The 12,825-nt window shown below is 46.8% G+C and overlaps 2 protein-coding genes across 2 annotated transcripts in view; both read left to right on the top strand.

Annotated features, from left to right (window-relative positions):
- The first annotated feature begins 1,870 nt into the window (after positions 1–1,870).
- On the top strand, positions 1,871–5,837 carry LOC132828698 (gastrula zinc finger protein XlCGF49.1-like). The gene is made up of 3 exons (XM_060845782.1): positions 1,871–1,977; positions 2,291–2,445; positions 4,830–5,837. The coding sequence occupies exon 3, from the start codon at positions 4,933–4,935 to the stop codon at positions 5,725–5,727; it is 795 nt and encodes a 264-aa protein (XP_060701765.1). The 5' UTR covers positions 1,871–1,977; positions 2,291–2,445; positions 4,830–4,932; the 3' UTR covers positions 5,728–5,837.
- Positions 5,838–10,136: 4,299 nt separating this feature from the next.
- The window catches only part of LOC132828629 (zinc finger protein 721-like), a 53,265-nt gene continuing 50,576 nt past the window's right edge, over positions 10,137–12,825 (top strand). The window contains exons 1-2 of the mRNA XM_060845677.1: positions 10,137–10,263; positions 10,593–10,752. The gene's annotated coding sequence lies outside the window, so the exon portion shown is untranslated. The remainder of the gene's footprint in view (positions 10,264–10,592; positions 10,753–12,825) is intronic.

Consider the following 12,825-nt stretch of genomic DNA (forward strand, 5'->3'; position numbering starts at 1 on the left):
AAGAATGTATTCAACCATAAAAACAACATAACTTTAAAACCTTATAATGAAAGCACCAAGGCAAAGCATGAAAGAGATGCCTGGCTTATCTTGTTTGATTAGCTAAAAACTGTTTACAGTAGAAATAATTTTAAAAATTATAGTATTATTAATATTGAGTTTCTATAACAGCATCAACTTACTTTATAAGTGGGAATGGAATTTGATAGAGTACAATGAATTCAGGCAGTCCTTAGAGATAAACGATCAGGGACATGCCCAAAATAGAACAGCCAGTAACTTTGGAATGCAACATTGAAAGATCCCAAGGCCTTGCAATTATAAGAATTGTTAAAAATCATAAAAAAACTAAGGAAACATAGGGCTGTCCATAGGGGTGTCCACGTTGATCAGGTGTTTTACATATTTTGGTAGTAGGGAAAAAGAGGAGGGAATAATGTTGTAACAAGAAATGTATATAAATTCTAATTTTCACTGTAAAAATGAGTGTATGTCATTGATCTCTCTTCCAATCTGAGCTACACATCGTGTTCTCACATTCGAAGCTAGGTTCGGGGAAGATTCTTGAGCCTCTCCCTGCACTAACTGATTATTCTTTGAATAAAAGTCCACCACTTGCCTGAATCATGTCAGCTTCCTGAGTCTTTGTCCCCATTTACACCTTTGAAGCAAAATTAATGTTTCGTGATACGCAGAATGAATTATCAGGTAAAAAATAACCGTACAGAATGAGATTGTCAATACCAACTCAAAATGGAAGGGAAACTGACTCTAGCACAGGAGAAACAACGAAAGATTGCATGGGAGCACATGGCTCAGGAGCTGATCAGCAGTGGAAAGTCTTTCAGACACAGTTGGGAACCGTAACAGTTAAAAGTCAAACCTATAACAGTGAACGAACGGTAGGTCAGGATGATATGTGGCTTGGAGAGAATTGTGCAGATGATAATGGTCTTATGCTGCCTTTGTCATTCTCAGTGATAGAGGTCATGGGTTTGGAGCCAGGGTGAGTTACTGTATTAAAAGTGAATTACTGCGGATGCTGGAATCTGAAACCAAAAGAGTAAAAATGCTGGAAAATCTCAGCAAGTCTTGCAGCATCTGTAAGGAGAGAAAAGAGCTGACAAAGCTTTGACAAAGTGTCAGTTAGACTCGAAACGTCAGCTCTTTTCTCTCCTTACAGATGCTGCTGCAAGACTTGTGAGATTTTGCAGCATTTTCTCTTTTTTGAGTTACTGTATTGTTGGGAGATGCGCCAGTTCAGTTAACTGGAGAGTACTTCATCACACTCCGAGCATGTTCCATTCCCTAGTGACAACATCCTGCGGATTCTCCATTGTGCTGCTTACCATTTCTACCCAATCAGCCAGTGCTCTCCATGCCTTGACTCTGACTGTGAAAAAGTTGGCTCTCCCATCATGTTCTTTTGTCTGTTATAAACGGACAAAGCTTTTCTTTTGTAGATTGACACTAACTAACCCGCTTTGGCAAGCTTCTATCAAATCTCCTTCTCCTTCTCCTCTCCTGGGAGAACAGCACCAACTTCTTTCATCTATCCTAATAGCTGAAGTTCTTCATTTTTGCTGGAACCATCCTTGCTCAGCTGTATCCAAAAAAAATTGACAGCTTGATGGGCAGCAAGCTCCTCCCAGTCAATGCAACACGTTGCTATTGACAAATACGGCGGCTCTATGAGTGCATTAAGGTCGAGCTTTTCCTCCCTTTATCCCATCTTAAGCTCCAACTCATTTTCCTACCACCCTCCCTGTCCCCTCTGCCTCCATTGAACAGGACAAGCTCCTTCAACCAATCGGGGTGGGGCTAACGTCCAGCCACGTGATGCCCGCGCATGCGCGTTACTGCGGCGACCGCGGTCTGGCCGAACGCCGCTGCTGCTGCAGGCGACGGTAAAGAGGGAGTTCGAGCAGACAACGAAATGAAGACAGTGTGGACTAAGAACTTGCGTAAATGTCCGCTGTAGGTCCCCCCCCCGGAATAGAGTTAGCAAACTCCCTGCCCCGCGTTTGCGGTAAACGACTCCGGGCCGAAGGCGGTGACAGGCTCCGGTTGCCGCGGCCATCTTTGTCAGGGGCACCTGCCGCGGGCTGTATTTGTAGACGCCATCTTTGTAGGGGGCGAGCTGTGGCAGAGCGCATGCTCTGCTGTCCTTCACTGACAGAGCAGTGGAGTGTTTACATACAGCAAACTCAAAACCAAGAGAAATCTTGGTCTGTTCTCGATTTCTGTTGTGTACTGACAGAAGCATTTTTTTTGTCAACTCTCTTTGCAGGATATTAAATTTGTAGCCTGGAAACTCAAAGATATTACTCCATCAAGATCTGATATGATGTCAGAGCAGAAGTCCAAGTAACTCGATTCGTCAGCACTTGAATATCTCTGGCCTTTTACCGTGGAGGGGAAAAGGTTTCTCTGTACTTTGATGGGGTAAGGTTTCAGGACTGTGTGTGACTGAATAGACTGAGGCATTGTTCAATATCCTGTTTAAATCACACCTGGAGCATGTACTCAGTTCTGGGCACTGCACCTGAGGAAGTACAAACATTACTGTCCTTGGAGGATGCACAGATAAGATTTATCCGAATAATACCTGGAGTCTAGCAGTTGAATTATGAGGCAAGGTAAAACATAGGCAGCACACGTTCATTATTAAAAGTCACACAACACCAGGTTATAGTCCAACAGGTTTATGTGGAAGCACTAGCTTTTGGGTGATCAAGGAGCAGTGCTCCGAAAGCTAGTGCTTCCAAATAAACCTGTTGGACTATAACCTGGTGTTGTGTAATTTTTAACTTTGTATAGCCCAGTCCAACACCAGCGTCTCCAAATCATGACTACATTCATTATGACATAGAACAAATGCATTAAGCCTACCAAGTTCATCTTTTGTAAAACAGTCTGAATCATTGTCCATAAATATTTGAAGTAGTGCTCTGCACACCCTGCTCCATATTATTAATATGTATCTGGCTAAAGATGGATCCTTGTATGAATGCCTGTGGAACTCCAATAGAAATCTTCCTCTGGCCCAAAATCATTCGTGGCTACATTTACCCCTTACCTAACACTACGGGCAATTTAGCATGGCCAAGTCACCTGACCCGCACATCTTTGGACTGTGGGAGGAAACCCACGCAGACACGGGGAGAACGTGCAAACTCCACATAGTCAGTCGCCTGAGTCGGGAATTGAACCCGGGTCTCAGGCGCTGTGAGGCAGCAGTGCTAACCACTGTGCCACCGTGCCGCTCACAATCTGAACATGCGCAGGTTAGGTGAATTGGTCATACTAAAATTGCCCATAGTGTTCAGGGATGTATAGGTTAGGTACATTAGTCAGGGGTAAATGTAGAATCATAGGGTTGGGGAATGGATTACTGTTCGGAGGGTCGGTGTGGACTTGTTGGGCCGAAGGGCCTGTTTCCACACTGTAGGGATTCTTTTTACAAAAAAAGTGTTGCGTTCAGCACAGCCAACACATTTTCTCACTCTTAGCTTTTGTTATCTCTTATTCAATTCTTCATCTGACCTGGCCTGCTATCAATTAATCAATTATCTTCTTCCTTGTTTTCTCTCTCTCTCTCTCTCTCTCTCTGTGCTCTGTCTCCACCTATCTGCTCACTCCCACCCCAATCCCATCACCGAACCTCTTCAACTAATGCAACCACCAGTCTTTCCCACTGCTGACAGTTAGGGTGAAGAATCACTGGACTCAAAATGTTAACGCGGCTTCCTTTCCACAGACCCGGCCAGACCTGCTGAGGCTTCTCAGCAATTTCTGTTTTTGCTTGTGTTCTCCAGCATCAGCAGTTCTCTGATTTATTTGACCAATCGATTTCTCCCAACCTTTCATCCCTGAAGTGAATATCTGTCCCGAACATGAAAGGTGGAACTGAGAACCTGCACCCATTGCAGATGGCACCTCCTTAATGTCAGCTGGCTGCAACAGGACTACTGTTAGCATCTGATGTCCACCCTCAAGTTGTGAGGATGTCAGCCTGCCTTGGTGTAGACCTGCATGTGGTGTCTCGATCTACAGTTCCTCAATCCTAGGGGATTGCAGAGGAGAGTCTCTTAGTGCAGCACAGAGACATCGATAAACTCATTCCTGCATTCAACAAGTGCAGACTCTCCCAGCATTACCTGTGAATTACAACTGAGATCGAGCAGGATTTAGTTTGTGTACAAAATGTACGTTTGTAAGAATATTCCCCCCTCCCCCCAACCACTATTGAGAGGACGGTTCTGTCTTAGATTGAAGCAACAACCGTCCAGACTGCTGCCAGTTTCTTACCGTAAGACTTCATTATTCTTGAGCTCAAACTTGCATAAAATGAATGATAACAGGTTGGCTAGCTTTTGAATTGTTCCCAAAATATACGTGCTGTGTTCCTTGCAACCGCGTAATCGTACCTTTGTGACAGACAACTGTCCTTTGCACTGATGTGTTTTTGTCTGTGTCCTAATTTCATCACCTATTCGCAGTAAATGCAGCCGTTTATAAAAGTCCCTCTCCTTCACCCTGACCTCTACCACCACCACCACCACTACCACTTCCTTTGTTCCCAGTGCTTCTACTGAAGCCTGGGTCTTGTGCCAGCCCACAACGGGTTGGCAGCTTTGCTTTGCTGTGCTGGTGGGCACATAGTGACGTGAGTGGTGCTGAAGACATCCTAGCAGCAGCGCTTGTGGTCTGTTCCGTTCTATGGCATTAACCCCACAGATTGACTCCGCTCCAATGCACCTTTTGTGCCTGGCAGTTTTGTGGTTGTGGATACTGTCTCATCTCAGTTTCTTTTTCCCCTGTTTAAGCGATTTGCGCAGGAGTTGCAGCCAGATACAGTGCGAAGGCCAGATCAGGATCTGACCCCATCCGTCCGGCCTTTGGTAACCTGAATGTCGCTGGGTTTTGAACATGGACGGACAAAGCCCCACTCGCAGTGGGGAGCGATTGTACATGTGTCCGGTGTGCAGGCGAGGCTTCAGACAGTCGTCTGCTCTGTCGAGGCACAAGCGCAGTCACGGCGTGCAGAAACCGTGGAAGTGCGGGGACTGTGGGAAGGGATTCATTTCCCCGTCAAAGCTGGAGACTCATCGGCGGACTCACACCGGGGAGAAGCCCTTCACCTGCCCCGAGTGTGAAAAGGGATTTGCGGACTCCTCGGCTCTCCTGAGGCACCGGCGCACCCACACCGGGGAGCGGACGTTCACCTGCTCCGACTGTGGGGAGGGGTTCACCCGCTCGTCCACCCTGCTGGCTCACCATCGGGTTCACACTGGGGAGAGACCGTTCACCTGCTCCATGTGCGGGAAGGGGTTCACTCAGCTGTCCAACCTGCTGACCCACCAGCGGGTGCACACCGGAGAGAAGCCGTTCGCCTGCGCCGAGTGCGGGAAGGGATTCGCCGATTCATCCGCCCTGCTGAGGCACAAGCGAGTCCACACCGGGGAGAGGCCGTTCACCTGCTCCGAGTGCGGGAAGGGCTTCATTCAGTCGTACAACCTGCAAATACACCAGCGCACGCACACCGGGGAGAGACCGTTCACCTGCACGGTGTGTGGGAAAGGATTTACTGACTCGTCCAGCCTGCTGACACACCAGCGGGTGCACACCGGGGAGAGGCCGTTCACCTGCTCCGAGTGCGGGAAGAGATTCACCCGTTCGTCCAACCTGCTGACCCACAAGCGGGTTCACGGTCACCCGCAGTGACTGGGTTTTGATCTTCATCACACCCCGGACTGAACCACGTTCATGGACTGGTGCTGCTGATGTTGGTAAACTCCTGCCCGAGTATTGGGCCCAATAAAAGTCAAACCATAGCGTGGGATTGTAGAATTCCTGACTCATTGAACAGCATCACATTCACACTGGAGAGAAACTGTTCGGTCTTTCAGTGTGATCGCGGATGATCGTCCAACTAAGTAAGCTGTTCTCACTTTCATCCCACACCCGTTAAGCCCTAAGAACGATATATTCCTCCTCCTTGAAAACATTGTGTTTTAGCCTCAATTAACTTCTGTGGTGGAGAATTCCACCGTCCCACCGCTCTCCGGGTGACAAATGTCCTGCCCGTTACAATCCCAAATGGCAAACCGCATATTCCTAGATCTCGACCCCACCTGATTCTGTCATTGGGAGCACCCTTCTGACTTTTACAGACAGTTTTGTTTCCCCAAAAGCTTCCTCTATTCTCCACCCCACCACCTTGAAGGTAGTCATTGGTGTATTCCCCTTTCTTGGTTCTACTACTGTCCCTGATTCTCATCGTTAGCCAGAGTTGGGCCACCTTTCCCATTTTATTTCTGTGACAGACGGGATGGAACAATTGTTGCAGTTCCTCGAGGCATTTGTTAAATGTTTGCTGTTGCCTGTGCTGTCCCTCGTTCATTGTGGCCAGCTCATTGCTTCAAATCATCTCCGTTTCCTTTACGTCCATTATCCAATGTCAGAGCCGACCGGGGACACACACAAGTTCCAAACGGGGGTAGGCCTTGAAGCCGGCACCACCATCCATCATCGTAGGAGTTAAGGTTCGTAGGGATGGGGAGAGAACAACGGGGATGGGTATGCACCAACTCCAGGCTGATCTCTCCCCTACCTGCACTGTCCTTCTGCCCGTCCACAGCCGTTAATACACAGCTCGTGTTCATGGCTGGTAGTGTCCATGCTCCACAATGTCAGCAGATGCAGCCTTTAAAACCTGCAGGTGGTGTGAAGCCAAGAAACGTGTCGAACCGTGAGGAAGAAAGTGCAGAACCTCAAGAGGACATAAGTTCCCTTCAGTATTCTGGGTGTGTTTGTGTGATGAACGTGGACTGGAAAATTAGAAAGAAGCCACTGAGCTGTCTGCTGAGCAGATCTAAGAGCTAATGAATGAAAGGAGCATTCGCAACATAGATACAGAATTGGCTAGGCATCAGTAAACGTTGTAGCCAATAACAGTTGGATTTGGATTGCTTGAAGGTGTGCAGTTGATTTGCACGTGGGTTCACTTTGTAGATCTCTTTCCTTCCTGATGCATGTTGATGAGGTAGGCTTTGTATACAGGGCATGACGTGGGAAAAGGATCTTTCCACCTTGGGGGGATGGTGTTAGCCTGGAATTCGCTGTAGAAAATCTCTCTCTGCCTCGAAAAGGTAATTGGATTTGTACCGTAACCTGCCAGGTGACAGACGAGGTGCTGGAAGGTAGAATTAGAATGGAATGCTTGCTTTTTGACCACACGGACTGAACAGCCTTTTCCTGCATTGTACCTTTTCTATGGTTATTTCCACCTCCTGCCTTAAAAAAATTAATTAAATGACTCTGCCATCCCCACAGTCCAGGAAATGAGTTCTGAATACTCGGGACCGTTTAATAGGGCGAAAAGATAAGAAGACGCCATCTTAAATAGAAGACTCCTTATGTTTAAATGGTGGCTCTGCTTCTAGTGTCTCACATGAGGAAATCATTCTTCTAATGTCCATCTGGAAATTTTATTTTGTGTTTTGGAGAGATTTGAGACAAAGCCAGAAGTGAAGATTTTAAAAAAAAGCCAGCTGGGCCCAGCCAGTAACCACAGCGTCTGGTATTCAATATTTCCACCATCAAGGTTTGCAGGATAGGTGTGTGGAAGCTATTTCTGTTTGTCAATGAATCAGATTAAAAGTTAATTACTCTAATCTTGTGCTATTCAGAAGCAAATTGAAAACAGAAAATGGTGGAAATACTCGACTGTTAAGTGGTAGTTGAGGATTGAGAAAACAGTTTGCACAGTCACATGTTGAAGATTTGTAATGGAAAATGTTTTTTTTCCCATGGGGTGGCACGGTGGCTCAGTGGTTAGCACTGCTGCCTCACAGCATCAGGGACCTAGGTTCAATTCCCATGTTGGGTGACTGTCTGTCTGTGTGGAGTTTGCACATTTTCCCTGTCTCTGTGTGGATTTGCTCTGGTTTCCTCCCACAGTATAAAGATGTGCATTTCAGGTGAATTGGCCATGGTAACTGCTCATAGTGTTGGGTGCATTAGTCAGGGGTGAATATATGGCAAGGGAATGGGTCTGGGTGGGCTACTCTTTAGAGGGTTGGTGTGGACTTGTTGGGATGAAGGGCCTGTTAAAAAGAAGGCGGGGGGGCACGGTGGCTCAGCGTTAGCACTGCTGCCTCACCAGGGTCCCAGTTTCAATTCCAGCCTTGGGCGACTGTCTGTGTGGAGTTTGCACATTCTCCCCGTGTCTGCATGGGTTTCCTCCGGGTGCTCCAGTTTCCTCCCACAGTCCAAAGATGTCCAGGTCAGGTAAATTGCCCATAGGGTTAGGTGCATTAGTCAGAGGGAAATGGGTCTGGGTGGGTTACTCTTCGGAGGGTTGGTGTGGACTGGTTGGACTGAAGGGCCTGTTTCTGCACTGTAGGGAATCTAATCTAATCCCTCTCCTCCGAAATTGGTAGATTTGCTGAATCTTCTGGAATTTATAGTGTTTTTTAAAACTTCAGATTAGAGCATATGTTGTTGGACATGTTAGGACGGGCTACCGTCCCCGTGTTCGTTTGAAGGAGAGAAACACTGGATCTGATTCAAAATATAAGCTGTTTTAATGAGAGAGAGCCGTACACAAATACAGTGAGGTTTTCAGCTCACTGGAGAAGGCGCCTTCTGAAATCTTTCCAAAACCCCTGCTTGATATATTGTTCGCTAAGCTAACGCTACGTAATCACTCACACACGTGATCTCTCACAGACAAAGGCCTCCTGTGAACAGGCCTCGGCCTTGGCAGGTATCCACGAGATGGTCTGTCTCGTAAACAAGGTCTCCGAGTAAAGGCTGCCATTGTATTGGTCTGACCTTGGTAGTCCAGCTGCACAGGCAGTTTCGGTAAACAGTCCAAACAACAGCTCCGCAGCGCCCCCCCGATTTCCCAAGAAGTAACTACATCTCTACCCTCCCTAGGCCTATGATATATCCATCCCAACAGACAGTGATGAGAATGTGGAACCCATTATCAGTGAGATTGACATCTGTGTTGGAAACTCGTGAAGGCAGCTGTCCATGCGGAAGTGTAAAGTTATTTAACCATTCGGTAATTAGCTGATGCAGTAGCACCTTTCAGTTGCTTTTCGTATGTGAAAGACATTACTCACTTCCCCACCTACAGCCAGTCTTTAAAAGATCCCAGAATTTGGTCTACAGTCAGCTCATTCTTACTGTCTGGATGCTCTGAGCATGGAACGTAAAATCACTTGATCATCACTAATCAAAGAACTGCAGAAGCTGGAAATCTGAAACTGAAAACTTAAATTGCTGGAGGAACTCAGTGAGTCTGGCAGCATCTGTGGAGAGGAAACTGAGTTAACAGTTCCAAAGTACTGCCATTGGACTTGAAACTTTAACTCTGTTTTCTCTTCAGCCGTGCTGCCAAACCTGCTTCCGTTTATCCAGCATTTTGTTCATTTTGCTTCCTTTCACTTGAGACTCCAGTGAATTTCCATCTAACAGTTTCTTCTGCTGTGTAGAACTGTGGTGGAGAGCTGGTGCACCTTGGTTGCTGTGGCAATAGACTGAGCAGTCTCATGTCTTGGCTCTCTGGCTACAATCATTTGAAGCAAAAGATATAATTTTCTGTCCCATTGCAATGCAATAGGTGGCATGGTGGCTCAGTGATTAGCACGGCTACCTCACAGCACCAGGGTCCCAGGTTTGATTCCAGCCTTGGGCGAATGTCTGTGTGGTGTTAACACATTCTCCCCGTGTCTGCATGCGTTTCCTCTGGGTGCTCCAGTTTCCTCCCACAGTCCAAAGGTGTGCAGCTCAAGTGAATTGGCCATGCATAAACTGCCCAAAGTGTTAAGTGCATTAGCCAGAGGGAAATGGGTCTGGGTGGGTTACTCTTTGGAGGGTCAGTATGGACTGGTTGGGCCGAAGGGCCTGTTTCCACACTGTAGGGAATCCAATCTCATCTAAATCTCATTCAATGGTCAAGGTTTTACCCAGCATTCACAGCGGGACGAACATGAGATTCGAACTTGGCTCAGGCCCGGACGCATGCGCGGGGCGGTTGGGCTCAGGGTGTGCAGACGGCCTGGCCTCAGGCATGCGCAGTGTCACATCGGGATCCGAGCATGCGCATTGTCAGACGGTGATTGGAGCTGGACGAAGTTGGTGGGGAAATGGCGACGTGTGACAGAAAAAAACAATAGAAGTGGGCGGCGGAGGAAGGGTTAGAGCAAGCGAGGTGGGCAAGAAAGTTTTCATAAAGCCGAAGTGAAGGTTAGTGGCGCAGAATTGAGAGCGGATTGGTTCCCCCCCTCCTTCCTCGCAGCGAGGGGCGACGTTACTGTGTTTCTCCTTTTTGCTCAGGCACGGGACCCCCACCGCCGCCAACTTTGTTGGGGGCAGCGGGACATCAGGGCGCCTGCGCGGTCGACATCTTTGTAGGGGGCAGGTTTTGGCAGGGCGCATGCGCTACCTTGTTCTGCGGCTGGTCAGGGAGGGAGAGGCGTTGCACACAGCAACCTGGAACCAAGAGAAATCTTGGTCTGTTCTCGATTTCTGTTGTGTACTGACAGAAGCATTTTTTTTGTCAACTCTCTTTGCAGGATATTAAATTTGTAGCCTGGAAACTCATTATTCCATCAAGATCTGATCAGATGACCATATGATGTCAGAGCAGAAGTCCAAGTAACTCGATTCGTCAGCACTTGAATATCTCTGGCCTTTTACCGTGGAGGGGAAAAGGTTTCTCTGTACTTTGAGGGGGTAAGGTTTCAGGACTGCGTGTGACTGAATAGACTGAGGCATTGTTCAATATCCTGTTTAAATCACACCTGGAGCATGTACTCAGTTCTGGGCACTGCACCTGAGGAAGTACAAACATTACTATCCTTGGAGGATGCACAGATAAGATTTATCCGAATAATACCTGGAGTCTAGCAGTTGAATTATGAGGCAAGGTAAAACATAGGCAGTACACATTCATTACACAAATCACACAACACCAGGTTATAGTCCAACTAGCGTTTGGATGATCAAGGAGCAGTGCTCCAAAAGCTAGTGCTTCCAAATAAACCTGTTGGACTATTACCTGGTGTTGTGTGATTTTTAACTTTGTATATCCCAGTCCAACACCAGCGTCTCCAAATCATGACTACATTCATTATGACATAGAACAAATGCATTAAGCCTACCAAGTTCATCTTTTGTAAAACAGTCTGAATCATTGTCCATAAATATTGAAGTAGTGCTCTGCACACCCTGCTCCATATTTCCCTTGGCTAAAGATGGGTCCTTGTATGAATGCCTGTGGAACTCCAATAGAAATCTTCCTCTGGCCCAAAATCATTCATGACTGCTTTGTTATCCGGTCTCCTGGCCTAAGCATATCCATGTATCTGCTGTCGTGATACTTACATGATCTCTAATCCTTGCTCACTTGTTTCTTCTGTGCCACTGTATTACTTTTTTTTGCAAGTCCATGTAAAACAAATATTATTACTATCGTCAAACCTGTCCAACAAAAGCTTTAAATTCTACATCATTTGCTTGTAACAAAAGCGAGTAAGTTTTCTTTAAAGGCATTTGACCAAGTTACAACCTTGGGCTTTTCCAACTTTCTTCAGTTCAAAGGCCATACATATTTCATGGGCTTCAGTTATGCCTGTCTCTTTGTGGGAAATATAGAGCATTCCTTGTTCCAAATTTACTCAGTTTCTTCCCCATGACTTTTTTTCTCCAGTATATCAATGGCGTCATTGATTTTGCTTCCTTCTTTTGCTCGGAATTGGAAAAAATCATTTCTATCCTGCCCTCCCCTTCACCTGGCTCATTCCTGACTGCTCCTTTCCCTTCCTTCATATCTCTGTTTGCATACTTTGGCCTCCAATTACCTCTGTAAACCCACTGACTCCTGCAGTTACCCAGACCATCCACCATCACACTCTGCTTCCTTTAAGGAGTCCAGGCAACTCACCCAGTTTCTCCATCTCAGCTACACTGACGATGATGCCACTTTCTGCAGAGGGGTCTCCAAAATGTCTACCATTTCCCTCAACTGACAGGGCCCTTAGCCATGTTCGACCCATTTCCCGCACTTCTGCCTTCACCTCTTCCCCCTCACAACAACAATAGGGTCCCTCTGGTCCTCGCTTACTGACCCGCCAGGCTCCACGTCCAACCAATTGTCAGTTACCTCCAACGGGATGCCAATTTCCTATTTCCAACAGTTCTTTCCTTCCCTGTCTTGTCAGCGTTCCTCCAGGACACTGGTCCGCTTCTCCTACATTCTCACACTCCCATGGCATCTTTCCATCCAACTGCAGAAGATGTAACACCTGCCCAGTTACCTCTTCCCTCTTCCCCATCCAAAGACTCCAAACACACCTTCCGCGAGAAGCAGTGATTCACCTGCACTTCACTCAGTCTAATCTATTGTATTCTCTGCTCCCAATGTGGCCCCCTCTGTCTTAGGGCGATGTAATGCAAATTTTGCAGAACACCTAGAGCCTGTCTGCAAAAATGATCCTGAGCTTCCAAATGCCTGTCAGTTCCACTGTGTTCCCTAACCAACATGTCTGTTATTTGGAAGCACTAGCTTTCGGAGCGCTGCTCCTTCACCAGGTGGTTGTGGAAGAGGATCATAAGACACAGAGTTTATAGCACAAGATTACAGCATCGTGTAATGAAATGATATGTTGAGCAAATCTAGATTGCTGTTAAGTTTTTCATCTTTTAGAATGGGTTACAGGTTTCGGTGCATTAATATGTACATCCCAGAACTTCTTTCAAGTCAGATTCTGGAGATTTGGGATTTACATATTAATGAACCACAACCCA

The sequence above is a fragment of the Hemiscyllium ocellatum genome, chromosome 27 (genome assembly GCF_020745735.1).
Source record: "Hemiscyllium ocellatum isolate sHemOce1 chromosome 27, sHemOce1.pat.X.cur, whole genome shotgun sequence".
NCBI lineage: Eukaryota > Metazoa > Chordata > Chondrichthyes > Orectolobiformes > Hemiscylliidae > Hemiscyllium > Hemiscyllium ocellatum.